The 17,107-nt window shown below is 55.0% G+C and overlaps 3 protein-coding genes across 8 annotated transcripts; 1 reads left to right on the forward strand and 2 right to left on the reverse strand.

The window, feature by feature from the left end:
• Window positions 1-3,702: 3,702 nt before the first annotated feature.
• Window positions 3,703-5,566, forward strand: TLX2 (T cell leukemia homeobox 2). Its single transcript, XM_003413584.3, has 3 exons — window positions 3,703-4,436; window positions 4,887-5,124; window positions 5,275-5,566. The coding sequence occupies exons 1-3, from the start codon at window positions 4,037-4,039 to the stop codon at window positions 5,489-5,491; spliced, it is 855 nt and encodes a 284-aa protein (XP_003413632.2). The 5' UTR covers window positions 3,703-4,036; the 3' UTR covers window positions 5,492-5,566.
• Window positions 5,567-5,678: 112 nt separating this feature from the next.
• DQX1 (DEAQ-box RNA dependent ATPase 1) lies at window positions 5,679-13,930 on the reverse strand. 3 transcript variants are annotated; one of them, XM_023552806.2, is made up of 12 exons: window positions 13,490-13,930; window positions 13,041-13,296; window positions 12,602-12,795; window positions 11,823-12,207; window positions 11,244-11,477; window positions 11,051-11,150; window positions 10,788-10,946; window positions 10,512-10,703; window positions 8,713-8,832; window positions 8,345-8,535; window positions 7,842-8,032; window positions 5,679-7,635 (listed from the first exon to the last, which is right to left on the reverse strand). In XM_023552806.2, exons 2-12 carry the CDS (start codon window positions 13,275-13,277, stop codon window positions 7,479-7,481), a joined length of 2,160 nt encoding a protein of 719 aa, XP_023408574.2. In that variant the 5' UTR covers window positions 13,278-13,296; window positions 13,490-13,930; the 3' UTR covers window positions 5,679-7,478. The 3 variants fall into 3 exon arrangements, with proteins under 3 accessions (XP_023408574.2, XP_064124842.1, XP_064124841.1); XM_064268772.1 differs by lacking the exon at window positions 12,602-12,795; XM_064268771.1 differs by lacking the exon at window positions 12,602-12,795 and having other exon boundaries at window positions 13,041-13,930.
• Window positions 13,931-14,100: 170 nt separating this feature from the next.
• On the reverse strand, window positions 14,101-17,082 carry AUP1 (AUP1 lipid droplet regulating VLDL assembly factor). Of its 4 annotated transcripts, XM_003413697.4 has the most exons (12): window positions 16,949-17,082; window positions 16,732-16,869; window positions 16,503-16,653; window positions 16,113-16,297; window positions 15,839-15,911; window positions 15,670-15,743; window positions 15,356-15,422; window positions 15,146-15,248; window positions 14,897-15,016; window positions 14,681-14,796; window positions 14,374-14,492; window positions 14,106-14,272 (listed from the first exon to the last, which is right to left on the reverse strand). In XM_003413697.4, exons 1-12 carry the CDS (start codon window positions 16,996-16,998, stop codon window positions 14,236-14,238), a joined length of 1,233 nt encoding a protein of 410 aa, XP_003413745.3. In that variant the 5' UTR covers window positions 16,999-17,082; the 3' UTR covers window positions 14,106-14,235. The 4 variants fall into 4 exon arrangements, with proteins under 4 accessions (XP_064124844.1, XP_003413745.3, XP_064124843.1 ...); XM_064268774.1 differs by lacking the exon at window positions 14,897-15,016 and having other exon boundaries at window positions 14,101-14,272; XM_064268773.1 differs by lacking the exon at window positions 14,106-14,272 and having other exon boundaries at window positions 14,380-14,554.
• Between the last annotated feature and the right edge of the window lie 25 nt (window positions 17,083-17,107).

The raw sequence follows: 17,107 nt of genomic DNA on the forward strand, positions 1-17,107 counted from the left end.
CTTAACATTTATTATTATTATTATTGTTTATACTCCATATTTCTTGTTTTTCTTCTTTTTTAAAAAATCTATCTTCCCCCACTAGAATGTAAGCTCTTCAGTGGCAAGGACTTTTTTCCTGTTGTGTTCACTGCTGTATCTCTAGCGCCTAGAACAAGGGCCAGACACATAGTAGTCATTCAGTCTAAGTTTTCTGGATGAACAAATGAATGAATCTCAGTGGTGGTGATGAAGGCCTAAATTAGGGTATTATTAGTAACAGAAATGAAAAGGAAGAGCTGTTATCTGAACCATTTCAGAGGAAAGCATAACAGGAGGAAATAGCCAGGGACTTGGTTTGGGGACTGGGTGAGAGGGTGTATGAGGCACTTGGGAGGGGAGCATGGCCTCTAGCCTGTTGGACTTAATTTAAGGCGGCAGCAGGGAAGGCAGGTGGAGCTGGCCAGCAGGCTAGAAGGACAGTGGGGCTGGAGCTCAAGAAGTGTCAGAACCAGGGATGGAGGTCTCAGAGGTGTGTAGGTAGATGTAAGAGTTGAGACAATTGGAATGGGTGAAACCTGAGCAGATGTAGAGAGAAAGAGAAAGAAGGCCAAAGTTTGATCTCTGAAGAATATTCACAGTCTTAGTGGGAGAAGCAAAGCCAGTGGAGGAAAGACAGCAGTGGCTATGAGAGTCCAAAACTGCAGAATAAGACAGTATTACAGAAGTCAAATGAAAGGGCATTTCAAGAAATAGTCGGTCATCAATAAACTATGTCAGAGAATTGACACTGGGCACTGGAGCTCTCTGAGAAGGGTCAGCATAGTGAAGCCAGCTTGCAGTGAGTTAAAACAAAAATGATGAGGAGATGGAGGCAGCCGGTGTGGGAAGTAAAGAGAAGAAAAACACAATTTCTCTAGAAGAGCCACGCAAAGATTTTTTTCCAAATGATGGAGACCTGAGACAGCTGGGAGTGGGGAGGACTAAGTTTAGGAGAGAAATGATGATGTAAGAGTGGGGACCATCACTAAGGGAAGGACGCTACACCAGGGAGGAAGAGAAGGAACCAGTGGCCATGCCTGGAGAACAGCCTCTTCCTGTGAAGCTGCAGGCTCCCAGTTGAGAAGAGTTGGGGACTACATGCTCAAAGATGATGATAAGACAGATCCAAAGCAGTGTGTGTGTGTGTGTGTGTGCGCGCACATGTGTGTGTGCCCCGCGTGTGCCGGGTGGGGGTTGGTGGGGGCAGTGCATGTGCATGCGCTTGCCCCAGGGCTTCCATCTTCAACGTGAACTAGCAGGAGACATCCAACCAGGAGAATCAGAGAGGTGGAGGCCAGCAGGAACTGGTGCTTAAAGTCAAGCAAAGACATTCCTAGGACTGTAGCTAACAAAACTGGTGCCCTCTGTCCTTGAAGTGGGGCCCCGAAATTTTTTTTTTTTAACTCCCTAGAAGATTTGTATGAATTACTGGATTTGTGATCCTTCTCCTGAAAGGATCAGTTGGAAAATATCTGGGTGGCAGTGCCATCTCTGCTGACCTCCAAAGGCATGAATGTACAGTAAGCCAAGTGTGCATGGTGCTGCCTTTTTCACATTCATTGATTCACTCATTGATTCATTCAAGAAGGATTTATTCAGGTGGGTACCAGACAGGTCCTGGAATCACAGACACACTGTGCCCACCCCTGCTCTGCGGCTTACTCACCAGAGTAGGGAGAAGCACTGGCAGACTCTGAGTCTGCAGGCCAGCCTTCCTTCAAAGTCTTCATCTCTTTGCTGTTTCTCTAGGCTCTCTGTTCTCCTATAATTCATACTATCTCAGAGTTCTGCCTGAACAGCAAAGGTCTCATGCTCCCTAGCATCTTTCCTCCCCCTTTACTGCTGAGAAAGGGCACTGGAGCTTCTGTAAAGGGCTGGGTGAGGCGATAAGGTTGTCGTTCTTCCCCGCCAAGATAAGAGCACATCTGCCAAATTGGCAGGAGAGGGCTCTGAGCAGGGTGAGGAGAGCTGGAGAAATCAGAAAATGAAGACGGCCAAGGTTGGGGGGAGGATGCAACCTACTATTAAGGCCCCCCCTCAGGGTCCACCCCCTTAAGACTAAGGCTTCCTCTGAGAACACAGGGAGGCTGGAGGCTTTGGGTTGGAAAAGAGTCCACCTCCTTATTTCTCCTCTTTATCTTCCTGCCGGAACACCCAAATATCACTCCTGGTTCCCTGGAGAGAAAAGACTCCCTCACTCTGCCCCAGGCATCAGGCTGCCAGCCCATCTGCTGAGGAGAAAGAAGGGGCAGAGTCTTCCCCAAGGGACCTTGGAGAATCAATGGGAAGATCCATGCTCCCAGGGCGACCCATCTAGGAAACTTGGAAGGCATTTTGGCTCTCGGGGAAACCCAGGGCTTGGAGCTGAGCACTGAAACGGCTGGGGGCGAAGCATGGCGCAGCCGGGCGGGGTCCACAGACCACTGTGTGTCTGAGGCAAGAGGAGTTGCTCGTCCGGTGGCCACCCGCCACGGGATGGTAGGAGCGCCCCCCTCCCCGCGCCCAGTCTCACCGGCTCTGAGGCGCCAGGGCCCCCCCGGGGCCGGGCCGGGCCGGAGAAGGTAATGTAATTCCGGCCCAGCTAACCCGATTATGGCGGCCTGCACCGGGCCGGGCGGCGGCGGAGGCGGGTCTAAGGCGCAGGGGCCCGCCCGGCGGGGGTCCCATTCCGGGGAAGACGAGGAGTTCACACACTTCCAGCTCCTGGGTCCTCGGCCAGAGGTCACAAGGTCACCGAGCCGCTCCAGTCTCCCTTCACCTCCCTTCTCCGCCACGCTCCAGGCGCACTTTTTGGGGCTTGAGTGGGGTGGAGGGTCTATGGGAAAGAAGGCGGCCAGGATCCTCAGAAGGCCTCAGTGAGGTCTGACGTGTCGCCTGTGGCGATTTCGTCCCCTCACCTTTGCGGGTTGGGGGGCATGTGAGAATAGCTGTCCTAGGCGCGGAGGGGCAGAATCCCGCCGCGGGCCCCCTGCATTTAGGATCGGAGGGAGAACGCCTGCCCCAAGCTCCCGCCGGCCTGGGCTGGCCGGGGTTGAGCCACGGGTCCGCTTTGCTCCGGTTTAGGAAAAACGAAATTGTAAGAAACACAGGGCACCGGTTAGTGGAGCGCCCGGGTGGGGCTGCGGGGCCCTATGGGAGAGGCTGGGAGGTGCACCAGGATCACTGGCGCAAAGTGGTTGTCCCCCGCCCTAAGGCCACCGAACGCGTGCTGCCACCCCTTCCCACACCTGTCCTCTTCCCCGGGCCTCCAGCTCGCCTGGCGCCGTTCAATAGCCGCCTCCCATCGCAGCCGGGATGCCACAACGAGATTTGATCTTCGAGGGCACTTAGGCGGGGGCCACAACGAATCCGGGAGTCGGCAGGCAGGACCCATCGGGCGGCGAAGAGTGGGGGCTGGGGGAGGAGGCACCTGCTGAGAAAACCGGTGAGGCCGAGGAAGTCCAAAGGCAGAGGCCGGCAAGGATGGAGGCTCCGTAAGCATCTCGGCTGACTCAGCGCGGAGCATGGTTCCTAACACCCTCGCCACTTCTCCCCCACCCCCATCCCCGCGGGTCAGTCTCCCTTACGCTTGGCGCAAACAGGCGTCTCTTCCCCTTTAACAGGCCCGGCCCCGCCCCTGCCCTACCCCCAGCCCCCACTACCCACCCGGGGCCGATCTGTCAGTCACTGCCCCAGCCGGAGCCCGCTAACCCTCTCCACCCTGGACTCGGGCAGCGGCCTGGTACCCCAGCGTCCATCTGCGGCTCAGAGCCAGCAAGGGCGCTCCTGGGGCCCCGGCTGGCCGCGCTCCCCCGGGATGAGAGTCCCTGCGCTGACGGTGGACAGCGGAGCGCACGGGCGCGGCTGCTCCCTGTGCACAGGGATGCTGCTGTCACAGGGGCCCCGGCAACCCGCGGTGGCCAGTCCCGCGGGTCCCTGAGGCTGCCGTCCCGAGCGCGCCGCCGCCGGGCTCCTGGAGCTGCCCAGGGCGCCCTCCCCAACAGCCGAACCTCCTGGGGTCCTCTGGCCCGGACCCATGGAGCCGGCGGTGCTGGCCCCGCACAGCCTCCCGCACCACGAGCCAATCAGCTTCGGCATTGATCAAATCCTGAGCGGCCCCGAGCCCCCGGGGGGCAGCCTAGGCCCCGGCCGCGGGGGCCCGGGTCATGGGGAGAATGCGGCGTTCTCGGGTGGATTCCACGGAGCCTCAGGTTACGGCCCCGCGGGCTCGCTGGCCCCACTGCCCGGCAGCTCCGGCGTGGGCCCGGGCGGCGTGATCCGAGTCCCGGCGCACCGCCCGCTGCCCGTGCAGCCGCCCGCAGCAAGTGCGCCTGCGGTGCCTGGGCCCTCGGGTTTGGGCGGCGCCGGGGGCCTAGCCGGACTCACCTTCCCCTGGATGGACAGCGGCCGCCGCTTCGCCAAGGACCGGCTTACGGGTGAGGTTGTCTGGCCCCTCCACCCTCATGCCCCAGGTTGATACGGTTTCCTCATCTCAGATCCTTTTCCTTCAACCCAAATCCCCTTTCATATGTCCTCCCTCCCAGCTTATCCCAGGGGATCCTCCCCTGAGTCGGGTCTCCGGGTCCCGCCACTGAGAGGCGATGGGGAGGGAGCTGCCGTCGGTGCCCGCGCCTCCCTCTGCAGTCCCACCGTCCCCAGCGCGGGGAGGGCAGGGTGAAGTTATGGGGAGCCATCTCTCCCTCAAGCAAGGGGGAGGCCAGGACCGTTTCTTCCGAGGCCCTTTTGGCCTAGGGGTCTCCACTGACGCGGGGCCAAGCTTGGGGCCCGGGTAAGGACGGGACCCGGGAGCTCTGCAGCCTGAGCAACCGCGCGCTTTTCTCAGCGGCCTCCGCGAACTCTGCCCTGGTCCTTCGTCCTGTCCGCAGCCGCGCTCTCGCCCTTCTCCGGGACGCGCCGCATAGGCCACCCCTACCAAAACCGGACGCCCCCGAAACGGAAGAAGCCGCGTACGTCCTTCTCACGCTCGCAGGTGCTGGAGCTGGAGCGGCGCTTCCTGCGCCAGAAGTACCTGGCCTCCGCCGAAAGGGCGGCGCTGGCCAAGGCCCTGCGCATGACAGACGCACAGGTCAAGACCTGGTTCCAGAACCGGCGCACCAAGTGGCGGTGAGGCGCGGGCTGGGTACGGGCTGCGGGGCCCGCGGCAGGTCCAGGTGGCGGGGAGGCACCAGGTGGGCCAGGGCTGGCTGGCGCTCACGGCCGGACCCAGTGGCGGCGAGCCCCGGCCTCGCTAACCCGGCATCTCCGCCCGCCCAGGCGCCAGACGGCGGAGGAGCGCGAGGCCGAGCGGCACCGCGCGGGCCGCCTGCTCCTGCACCTGCAGCAGGACGCGCTGCCGCGGCCCCTGCGGCCGCCCCTGCCCCCGGACCCGCTCTGTCTGCACAACTCGTCGCTTTTCGCGCTTCAGAACCTGCAGCCCTGGGCCGAGGACAACAAGGTGGCCTCCGTGTCGGGGCTCGCCTCGGTGGTGTGAGCGACGCCCGCTCGACTGGCCAAGCGCTCTTTTCGGACCGAGGCGCCGCGTGGAGCGGCGGGCCTGGGTCGGTGAAGCGCGCGGCTGCCCACTCCCGTGGGCCCGTGGCAGGGGACCGTGTGAGGAGCAGCCGACCCTGAGGCTATCTTCGAGGGCTCCTCGGCCATCTGCGGGCTCCCACGCTGACGCTGCGCCACCCGCCCAGCGCCCTCAGACTCGGCCTTTCCCGCCATTTCTCACAGAACGGCTGAGGCGCGGGATGGAACCTGAGGCACCCAGTGGGCGGGACCTGAACGCTGGTAGCCAATGAGGTGCTGGGAGGAGGGTGGGCTGGCCAATGGGAGCTGCCCTCCTGAGACTCGGGATTCGGCCGGAGGGGTGGGTCGGGAGCTCGTGTTTTGGGCGCGAGCAAGCCGCCGGCCCCAAGCCGGCTGGGTCTGTAAGAAAGCTGTGAAGAAAGGAGGACGCCAGCGACAGCGGGGTGATGAAGGAGGTGCCTCGCCAGAGCGCCAGAGTCTGTGAGTCTGTGTCAGGAACCAGAGGGTTGTCCACGCTGGGCATCTCATCCCTCAACTGTAAAATAATCGCTAAGGATTCCTTCCAGCAACGAGACTTAGAGCCTCCTGTCGTGTGTGTTCAGCCCGCTGACCATGTCCTCCCACTTGGTCCTCACAAGGCGCCTGGGAGGTAGGCTAGACGGATATGTACGCATTGAACGCAAGAGAAAATCTAGGGAAACAAACCTGGCTCCGGTACCTAGTACCTACGGAGAGGGGAGAGGAGGAAGCGGTGGACAAAGTTAAGGCGCCCAGTGGAATGAGGCTGAGCAGAATTTGGTGAATAATTTGGAAGTGACAGGCCTAAGTAGTGTCAAGGGTAATTCCAAGGTTGGAAATGTGGAGAATCAGGAAGTCAATGGTGCTGTGGATGATGAAGGGGAAAACTGGGAAGATTGGAGCAAGAGTAACTCTGTAGGGAAAACTAGATCCTAGTCCCAGAGGGAATAAATTCTGGAAAAGTGCCTTTGGTGGAAATCAGTTGACATCCACATAGGGGTGGAGATAGATGGAATGAAGAGAACAAATAGAATTTCCAAGGGAGGGAATTCTGACAGGGAACTCTGAGGAGGAAAGCAGAATCCCAAGGACTTTCTTTCCACCAAATTCTACAAATATATTTACAACGTGCAACGTGCTGGGGGATACTGCAGTTGACAGGCCAAAGGAAGAAAAGGGGAAGTACTGTCCCTTTAAAGAAAGTAAAGGGCGATGTCTCTGAAGTCCAGCTTGTGGGTGGGCCAGGAGCTGCTGAGTAGCCTGTTGTTGTCAAGTTGAGAGTTAGGGGATGATTGCAACAGACTTAAGGTTTACAGAGAAGCAGGATTTAAGCTGTATGAGGACAAAAGGGGATGTTTTGTCTGATTCCAATAGCACTCGTTTCTTTGTGCCCTGGAGACTGGAGCAATGTGATAGAGGGAAGTGAGCTACAGGCAGGGTGAGAGGCCAACTATAGCCAAACTACTTATGTTCTGTGCTAGTGACAGCTACATCAGTCATAGTGCAAAGGCTTGACCAGAGGTGGGAACCAGAGGAGGCTACGGCTAGAGGAGTTGGCCCTGGGTCTTTGATACAGTGTCATCTCTGACTCATGGATGTATATGATGCTGTACAACCAAACTCAAATTTGGTATCATAGAAAAGTCTTTTATAGAACAATAGGGAGCACAAGGATGAGTTTAGCTTAAGTTGGGGGAGGAGCATGTCACTTTCTCTCCAATAAATAGGAGACAGCTAAGGAAAGGGTCCTATGCTATGTAGACAATAGCTTACCCCATTCCCTCCACTCCCAGCACAACATTTCTTGGGACTCAGGCTCCAGACTTTACACTTGACCCTAAACTTTGGACTTCTAAATCTGGCTGCCTTGGTGCTAGCCCAAGGGAAGATCTAATGTGATGAGATGAGGTCAGTTTCACTCCTTAGGTAGGTCACTGCAGGACACAGGCATCTCCAAGTTCCTGGGTGGAGGAGGATTCACTCCCTGCTGAAAAATCTGTCCTTTCTTCTCTCAGCTGGTTCAGAAGATCTCTGCTCTCACTGGGGGGTAAGTTACTCAGGAAGTATGGGGGTGCCAGCTCCACCAGCCTGACAGAGAGGGTCATAATTAGATGATCTATCTTCTCTTATAAGGTAGACTTTTAAACTTCTTGCCACCTCTCCCACAAACCCTCTCCCCTCAAATCATACCCTACCACAAACCACAAAGATTCCCTCCTCTTCTTAACTCCCCAGCCATAATTTGGTCCCAGGGAGAGGAATGGGCAGTATAGGAGGGGTGTCAGGGAACTTACATCTGTGGTTGAATCTCGGAAACAATGGAAAGGCAGTTGTCTTTGGAAATGGAGAAACTGTGGTAAAGCACCCAAGATGGGGGTCTGGCTGGGGCCCTGCGGCTTCTATAGCAGCAGTATGGGGAGAGCTGGGCCACATGCTTATGGGTTAGGAGCAGGTAATTTCCAGTCCCATCTGTGTCTCGGGCCACCTAATTGAAAGGAGAAGTTATTAAAGGAACAAGTGAGGTGGGGAGAGGCAGACAATAGAAAAAAGGCGGCTGAGAATTAGTTAGGGTGGGGAAAGCGTCAAACGTGAAGTATTACCTCGAAGTTTTGCGTAGTCCCTACCATATGACATTTCATAGTTCTTTGTACCTCAACGCCTCAAAGGAAAAGTCTCTCCAGGTTCCAAAGAACTCTTGGAATAGCTACCTGGACCCCAGTTTCAGAGATGGCATACCAATCTTTGCTCCCTCAGCCTCTACCCCTTTTACACCCTCGTGCCAACCCTTTCCCCTAACCTTGAGGAAGTATCCTGACACCAGTGCTTTCTGAAGGTCTCTTCGGTTCTGCTCAGAGCCAAAGGCTGGCTGGGACAAGGGAAGTTCAATTCGCTGCATGAGTTCCAGGAGCTCTCCCCGAAGTTTACGGGCTTGGATCAGTGCTGCCCAGTTAAGACCCCGAGCCTGGCACCAAGCCTCATCTTCCCCACCTGGTAGAAGAAAGGAACCAACTACAATAAAAGACCCTGAGACCCCCAAAAGAACCCAACCCAACCCTTGGCCACAGGGCCTCCTCCTCGACACAGAGATCTGTCAGCTAGTTGCATACCACTTCCCCGCTTTGGGGAATCTGAATTCCCTAAGAGGATGCAGAATGAGCCACTCACTCTGTATGAAGGCTTCAAACACCTGGATCAGAGAGCTGTGGTCACCATCTGTGTGCTCCAGGGCACGACGCAGAGCAGCTTCTTCTGCACAGAGTGGGGGACGGGTAAACCCAGGGGCAGCTGGAAGCAGAAGAGAGGAAGGTCATTTAGGGGTATCAGAAAGGATAGCAGTATAGTATTTGGAGAAGGTGAAGCTCTGAAGAGGTAGAAGTAGTATCTCTTTGGGAACTTTATTCGAAACACATTGATAACTACTAAGAGCCATGTACTTTATTAGACATTGAGGATAAATAAAGACCATCTCTGACCTCAGAGTCAGTTTAGGGACTGGTGGAAGAGACCAACAAGTAAGCAAACTTGATAAGCATGATAGGTGTGTGTTTATGGCACTCTTGAAACAAAGAGGAGGGGTGGGTACCTAATCCAGGCTTTGGGTGGGGAGGAGAGTGATGTGGGGGAAAAAGAAAAGGACCCTTGGGCCCATATTTGAAGTCTGAGTATGAATTAGCTCAGTGGTAAAGGGGTGGTGCAGAGAGAATATTCTAGACTACAGGAACAGCATGGCACAGAATGAATATCATGGCATATTTGTGGAACTCCAAGCTGCTTAGTATGGATGGAGGGAATGGCCTGTGTGGCAGAGTGGCAGGAGATAAAGCTGGAGAGGTAGGTACAGGACAGGTCATGAAAGGCCGAATGTGCTGTACAGAGGAGTTTACATTCTGTCTTGAAGGTAAAGAACAGCTGTTGAAATAAAGTTCTTAAATAAGGAAGTCCCATGTGTTTCAAAAAGCTAGGAAGCTACTTAAGGAATTCAGCTGAGCAGTGATAAGGATCTAACCTTGGTACTGGCAGTGAGTGTGAAGAGCAGCAGATGAATTAAATTAAAAAAAGGACCCTGAAAAAAGATTAATCTAGAAAGATGGTAGTGGAGCTGCAGAGATGGTGTTATCTGAAACTTGAAGAGACAGAGGAAGGAAAAGATTTTGTGGTGGCGGTGGTGACGGGGTAATTTAAGAGAGTGCATACTTATTTGAGGTACTGTGAACTCTTCTGGTAGAAATCAGGAGTCAGATATATATAAATCTAAGATCCAGAATGGTGTTGTCAGAGAGATGCAAGGTTTGGAAGTTTTAAGTATAAAGGTGGCAGTCCACACCATGGATGTTGATGAACATGCTCAGATAGTTCAGGGAATGAGAAGACAAAAAGGGCAAGGACAGAACGCTGAGGACCAATTTACAGTGGATGGGCAGAGGCCCAACAACCCAAGGAAGAGATTAAGGGAATGACCAGAGAGGTAGGATGAAAATCACAAAGAGTAGTATCACAGAGGCTCAGGGAAGGGACAGTGTCAAGATGGGAATTGGTCAGCACTCCCAAATGTTGAAAGAAGTTTACAAATAAGGGCTCAAAAGCGTCTGTTGGATTAGGCATCTAGGAAGTCACTGGTGCACTTAAAGCAGTTTCAGTGGGCAGTGGGTCCTGACGGTGGAAAGCAGTGGGCGAGGAACACATTAGATAGAAAAGGATAGAGATGAAGCTGTAGTTAAAAAGGAGTATAGGGTTGAGGAAGAGGGGTGTGTGAGTGTTAACAACAGCTGGGAGAGATGTAAGTGTTTTGAGGGGAAAGAACCAGCAGAGAGAAAAAGCTAAAGGGACAGAGGGGAGTAAGAGATTAAGCCTGGTTCTTCAGGTGGTGCTGTGACGGGTGGGAACTAGAGCACAAAGGAAAGGGCTAACATGAGGAGGAGCAAAATACCAACAGGAAGGCTTAGAGCCAGAGAGGGGGTTTGTACCAGTGAGCATGGCTGCAAGGGTGAGCATCTCATCCACACAGTCAAACTCGCAGGAGGCCAGCAGGGCTTTGGCCAGCTCAGGGGGCAGGGGGAACTCGGATAGGATGACTCCCAGGTCTGACAGGTCCCCATCATCATTCAGGGCAGCCAGATAGTCTAAGTCTTCCAGTGCCTGCATCAGTGCTTCAGGAGCTGGTGAGGAAGCAGGGGTTGTAGGACCTGAGGCCTCAGAGCCTGGTACTCAGGTGGCAGGACCTGGGCAGGAGGCGTGCTCACCTGGCCGGTCCAGGAAGTGACACTCTCCCGGATCTGCAATCTGTCTCCTTTTTAGTAGTAATACCAGGGGGCTCAGATTCTCCTCACACACCCTGGGTTGGGGCATTGGGGGAGCCTCTAGTTCTAGAAAGGACTCAGGATACAGGCAGATGCAGGATCCTGAGGGGAGAAAGACCTGAGAAAGAATACTGCTGTGGATTTCTCAGGGCTTGTTTGTTGGTGCCTCTTCTCTGGTTTGCTTGCAGCGAGGGTAAAGCTCTCACCTGGTGGGAACCCTCTTGCCCGCAGCCGTCTTGCCTTGGCCTGACACTTGCTGATAGGCCTCAACACTTGGGATTCCTCTCGGATCTGAGGATTGTAAACCTGTCGTCCAACCCCCAAACCAAGGCCAAGACAGATCAGAGTGGGCCATTTCTATCCTTACCTCCCCATCCCCCCTGTGTCTCCCTCACTCACACTTCGAAGTTCCAGGCCTGAGTCAATGACATGTCGGATGGAAGGGAGGGAGAAGGAGAAGTCAGCCAGCCAGTGAGTGACCACGACCTTTCGGGCACCTACATCTGTGTCCTCATATACAGCCTGAATGGCTTGACCATAGGCTGGATGAAGGGGCAGCAACCGTGGAGGAGGCCGTTGGGGGTCCAGGGACCCTATGTCCCTGGACAGGGATTCACAGCACAGGGAAATTTCCTGAGGAGAAGTGTAGGGTATTAGGGCAGTTCTTATCTTTTTGGGTTACAGACCCTTTTAAAAAACTGATGAAAGTGATGGCCCTTCTTTTCACACTGAAAAATGTACACACTCATAAAATTGGGAGTGTCATAATTGCAGGGGTTCACCGAATCACAAATCTCTTCATTAGAGGGATTCAGAAAGAGAGAGATAGACCTCTTCATCCTGAGATCCTTGAGTTTTTCCTGAGGACCCGAACAGAGAGCAAATACTACAATTCCACTGTTGCCCCCTTTCCCCCAGGTCAGAAAGCAGCCTACATGAATATCCCCTTTTGCAGTGCTTTTTTTTTTTTTTTTTTACCTCCTCACTGGGCAGGTACACTAGCACATCACCTGGAGCCTCCTCTTGGCACAGCTCAAGCACAGCCTGGCAAGCAGCTTCCACCCGGTCAGCAGGGACACTGTCCCTGTAGAGGAGGGTGGGAGTCCCGCAAGGCTCTCTGGGAACATGCACAGTAGGGGGATTGCCCCAGAAGGCTTGGAGCTTGGGTTCAAGGGCTGGGTCAGTAATGACCACCACTCTGGAGTCCCCTGGGAGGTTTCCCAGCTTGGCATCTCGCAGCAACCCCTGGAGTGAATCCGAGGCCACTGACCGCTCCTGAGCCTCATCCACCACCAGCACGCCCCAGGCTCCAGTGCCCCGGGTTGAGGCCACCTCCTGCAGGAGCAGCCTGTCCCAGCAGAACCTGTTGACATTGGTAGCAGGGAGCAGAGGAGTCAGTGTGGACACTGGCCAGCCCCAGAAGTCCAGTGGAGCTTCTCCCCCAGGGGACCTAGATTTTGATACTGAAGGTCAGAAAGAGACCCTGTGACTGACTTCCTGAGTCTGTAGACTCATAACTGTGACCCCACAACCCCACTGAGGACACTTTGTTCACAGGCTATAGCCCAACTGGGAAAGCAATACTTTCGTAAATGTCTGAGGTCCCTGGGTGGGGTTAAAAGGGCTTTATTCAGCAGTTGCATCATGCCTAACTTCAAGGGTGAATTGGGCTGAGGGAGGGCATGGTGAGATAAGTGGAGCTTGTTTATGCAGAATGAGGAAAATTTGATTTGGACCAGGCCTGCAGGAGGCCCCACCTGAGCAGGGTGTCGGGCCCAGTGCAGTCCTCCTGGGGGATGCTGTATCCAACCTCGTGACCCAGCGTCAGGTCCATCTCGTCAGCCACCCGCACAGCCAGGCTCAGTGCTGCCAGAGGGTAAGGCTGAGTGACAGTTACCTGGCCCTTCTGGAAACCCCTGGCCAGCGCAAACTCTGCACACCACTGAGGGATCTGGGGTAGGAGGGACACCCAGTCAGGGAGATGAAGGACTTCAGTCAGATGTGCTGGGGGAGCTACGGACAATTTAATCTCCTATTTGGGAGTCCCCTGGTCCTTCACTAGCCACACTGGAGCCAACCCAGCCCGTATCCCTTTGCCCATCTCCCCCACGACCTCAAACAGCCCAGTACCCCTTGCCAAAGGAAGTGACAGTTCCCCAGCCCCTCCCTTTGTCTACTCCCAGAATCTCCCCGCACCTGGGTGCTCTTGCCAGAGCCAGGGTCCCCAGACACCAGCACCACTCCACTGGGGCTACTCTCCAACTGCTCCAAGAAGATAAAGCGAGCAGCCCAGATAGGCAAGGCTCGGCGCTGCTTAAGCAGCTCGTAGTAGCGGGAAGAGAAGGGGAGCCCATCAAAGGGGTTCACAGCCAGTTCAGACTCCCCAGGGTTTTGGCCAGACTCTTCTGCCAGCCCGAGGGGCTGTGAAGTCATGGTGGATGTTGGGCAGGACCTATAGAAGGCAGGGTGGCCAGTTAGGCCCCATATTTGGTAACTGAGTCTTCCCGCTTCAGCCCTGATCCCTAACCTCTACCCTCAGATACAGATGCCCTGGGGTCTGTCCTTCCCAGAACTGCTTGCCTGCCAGGAAACAGTGCTGGGCATTTGAGTATCCGACAAAGGGACTATAAAAAGTAGACTATTACCCTGTAGCCAGGTAGTAAAAATCTTGTGACTAATGCAGGGGTCCTCAGGGGTAGCAGGAATCTGGGTAGCAGGGCCAAAAGGATCCTTGATTCAAACCTGCTTGTAGCTCTGAGACGTGTCAGGATGGCAGCCAGTTCCAGAAGTCACCCAGCTAATTGCCACCAACCCTGACTGCATAAAGTACAAAGGTAAATTCTGGCTCCACCCTGGGACTCGTCTCAAACACAAATCCTTAAGCCTGATCTTGAGGTGGTGCCATTTGCTCCACCTTATTTAACTTATGAGCCTATTGAAAAAGGTTTCAGCCACCACACTGAGCATGTGTGAACCATACGCGTGACGGGTCATCTGGTAGTGGAAGGCATCTTGGGAATTGCAGTTTTGTAGCTCTTTCTTCGCAAACCTGGGGTCAACACCCGAGCTGGGATCCGGCTGCTGCTGGGTTTCAGTTGAGTTACTCTTGGCCATGAGGTGATTTCAGACACTTCCATTCTGATCATTCTCCATAAATTCTCAAGGAGGCCCTCACTCCCACCCCCACAACCAAGGGAAGGGACCTGCTCAGGGCTTTTGAGACCCAAAGAGGCAACAGAGACCTTGAATGAAAACCCTGAATTTAATGTGACACTGGAGGAGCCCCATCCCTCCCTTTATACCACCCACCCATCCAGCCTGTTGTGAATTGGGTGAGGGCTGCCCCCAGTCCCCGTCCTGCGGCTCTGGGTGCCATCCTGCTCCTCTGAGCTCAGTCAGCCTCCTGGGCCTGTCTCTCTGTGAATCTCCTGTGAACATAGGAAGAAGACATCGTGTGGGCTTTTCACCTGAGCTCCGTGATTCCTTTCTCTAGCCTGCCCTTTCCTACCTTGTCCTCTATCCTCCTCACCTTCTCGCGTATTCGTAAAGTGCCTGCTTGCGCTCCTGCAGGCTCTCCTGCCGGGCCCAGGAGGACTTGGCAAATGTTAGGGCTGTGGGCTGAGGGGTCACCGGGCCAGAGCTGGGGAACTGAGGTGATCACAATGTCAGAAGGCTTGCGAAGTCATCATCATTAAACACGCATCGAGTGCCTACTTTGTAAGAAAGGCACTGTGCTAGCGTCTCAGAATCAAAAAAGAGAGACCAGGGCGAAGGAGTATGAGGACACCCGTTCCCACCCCAAGTCTTGGGCCTGACCCTTATTTTCTGGGTCTCACCTTGGGGGAAGAGGCAGGGGGAAGGGACTGAGTCCCTTCAGTGATGTCTTCAGGCATGAAGGCTACAGCCCCCTCAAGGAGATTAGTGATGGTCAAGTCTACACAGCCGGTCCTGGCTGGGGAAGAAGAGAAAAGAAGAAAGGGTAGTCTGTTACTGCTCACCTTCTCCCCTCACAACCCTCTTGTCTCCTTGTCTGAAGCCACCCTTTCCCATACCCAAGTCTCTTTGGATGACACCCAGTGGCACATGGGGCAAAACCTCCTTGACTCTCTGAGCCAGAGTTGCCAACTGCACATCAGGAGAAAGGCCAGGAGAGGAAGAAAAAGAAGACTGGGCTGCCAAAAAAGAAATTAAAAACATGGTAAGTACAGAACCAGGAGAAAGGAGAAACTGACTAGCACAAGGATAGGAAGAAAATCACAGTAGGATGAAAAATGAAAAGCCTGTGTACAAGGACCACACACCTGATGAGGGACGTAATCTGGGGTGTCTTTGTCGCTTCATGTGCTCTGCTTTGTCTGCTGGAGTGAGCCGTGTACCTCTCTGGCCCAATTCCTTGGCCATTAACTAAGGCAAATTGGAAGGTTGGAAGTGTCAAGATCTGAGGCCTCAAGACTTTTTCCATCATCTTCTGGGAAAGACCCCAATTCCACCCTGCTTGTGTACCCCATCACCTGTTGTACCCGGAGAGCAAATTCCTCATTCCCCTCCCCAAGCTGGCGATGAACAGGCTGGAGCCACCTGCAAAGAATAATCCAGGGCCATGTTGGGGGCAGCTGGGGTAAAGGCTGCCATCCCCTCCCCACTCTTGGTACCTCTTCTTATGTAAAGTGGTGGTGAGGGTGGGACGATAATAAATACTTTGTGTTGCCTCTGTGGTGCAACCTTAACGTTAAAAAATCTGCAAGCAGACAAGGCGGAGGTATCTATCTCCTTGACCTTGAGGTAAGCTTCTCCCCAGCCACCAAAAAGTGAAGATAGTTAATACCTTACTTGGTACACCGTGAAAGGGACGAAAAGTGACCACAGCAGTTCTGAGACCCAGGAGGCATCTGACACCGTCTGAGGGGAGGGCATGACGTGAGTCCTGAGCCAGCGCCAGGGGTGAGAAACTTCCCCTCCAAACCCTAGAAATTCCTTGTCCAACACATACTCACCACAGAGACCAGGGGTCTCCGGACTCGCAGGGTAAGAGGCTGTATGACATCCTGGATAGAAAATGGCCAGGAACTAGAAGAAGGAGAGAATAGGAACCCAGCCCAGTTAGCAGCTCCTACCGGACTTAAAATAGGAAACTGTCAAACTGTACAACTAAGCAGATGGAGTATAGAGGGGTTCAGGGCAGCGAGGGCTGACCAGTAAGGTGAAAACCCAAGGGTCCCCAGGGCTGACCACCTTCCCAGTTGGAGCCCAATACCTGTGCTTACCCACCTGAAGTGCAGGAGACCCTCTCGGCCATTGGTGGCTTCCTCCTCAGGGAACAGCAGCAGAGGGGTTGGGGGAAGCCTCCTGGAAGCACAGAATCTCTTGAGTGACTCCACCAACTCCCCGCGTCCTTCCATCTCCATGAAGCCCCGAGACCAGCACACAAAGCTAGGAGAACTGTTGAGCAGAGGCTGGAAAGAGAAAGCAAGAATAATGGAGGGAAACGAGAAAAACTGACATGTGAAACAGATAAGTGGGGCTAAGGGTAAGGGTCAGTACCTTGTGGTCCCCAAGGGAAACCCGAATAGGCGGGCGGAGGGGCGGGCAGAGGGAAGCCTTAGAGCTGGGCCCAAGGGAACCGCCCCCGGGATGCTCTTTGGTTTCGCGCCCACTCACCGTGCTACAGTTGGTAAGTAAATTGACTATGTTGTGGTCGAAAGGTGTCACGTGGTTGGAAATGAGGACTCTGACGCGGTGATCTCGGAGTCTGGAGTCGTCCTGCCGGGCCACGAGCCCCAGCACCGCACACATGGTCCGCACCACGAACCTGGAGACATAGACGCCGGTGACTGCACGGCCTCGGGCCGGGCCCAGCCCTGACCCTCCTCGAGCGCCGGGTCGGAACCTGCGAAGGATGCTGTCTGGCAGCGCGCAGCTGACCAGGAAGACGTGGAGCCCGAGAAACAGGCGCAGGACTAGGAGGCAGAACCCGACGGGCGCGTAGAGCAGCAGCGCGAGGAGCAGGAAGCCGTCACTCGGGAGCCTGTGGGCGAGAAACAGAATAATCGGGCGCCAAAGCCGAGGGGACGCGAAAGTTGGCTTCTTCCCGCCGAGGCTCTTACCGGTGCGAGTCAAAGAGCCGCTCCGGCCCCGGTGCTGGAGGAGGTTCCATCGCTGCTGCTTTAGCGGTGCCCGGCCACGGTCGCCGCCATCTTCGCGCCCCGCCGCAGGGGCTCCTGGGAAGGCAGTCCTTGGGCATCCGCCCAGGGTGTCGGAGCCCG

Source organism: Loxodonta africana, chromosome 15 (assembly GCF_030014295.1).
Source record: "Loxodonta africana isolate mLoxAfr1 chromosome 15, mLoxAfr1.hap2, whole genome shotgun sequence".
In the NCBI taxonomy this organism is placed as follows: Eukaryota; Metazoa; Chordata; class Mammalia; order Proboscidea; family Elephantidae; genus Loxodonta; species Loxodonta africana.

Bases quoted from the DNA above. Each gene is read 5' to 3' on its own strand.
- TLX2 (XM_003413584.3), top strand. From the start codon at position 4,037: ATGGAGCCGGCGGTGCTGGCCCCGCACAGCCTCCCGCACCACGAGCCA. The intron at 4,437-4,886 runs GTGAGGTTGTCT...TCCTGTCCGCAG, and splicing joins CGCCAAGGACCGGCTTACGG to CCGCGCTCTCGCCCTTCTCC. The intron at 5,125-5,274 runs GTGAGGCGCGGG...CCGCCCGCCCAG, and splicing joins AACCGGCGCACCAAGTGGCG to GCGCCAGACGGCGGAGGAGC.
- AUP1 (XM_003413697.4), bottom strand. From the start codon at position 16,998: ATGGAACCTCCTCCAGCACCGGGGCCGGAGCGGCTCTTTGACTCGCAC. The intron at 14,493-14,680 runs GTGAGACCCAGA...TGATCACCTCAG, and splicing joins CCCCTGCCTCTTCCCCCAAG to TTCCCCAGCTCTGGCCCGGT. The intron at 14,273-14,373 runs GTGAGGAGGATA...CTATGTTCACAG, and splicing joins CTTTACGAATACGCGAGAAG to GAGATTCACAGAGAGACAGG.
- DQX1 (XM_023552806.2), bottom strand. From the start codon at position 13,277: ATGACTTCACAGCCCCTCGGGCTGGCAGAAGAGTCTGGCCAAAACCCT. The intron at 8,833-10,511 runs GTACAAACCCCC...TTCTGCTTCCAG, and splicing joins CCTTGCAGCCATGCTCACTG to CTGCCCCTGGGTTTACCCGT. The intron at 8,033-8,344 runs GTTAGGGGAAAG...CCTTTCAATTAG, and splicing joins TGTCAGGATACTTCCTCAAG to GTGGCCCGAGACACAGATGG.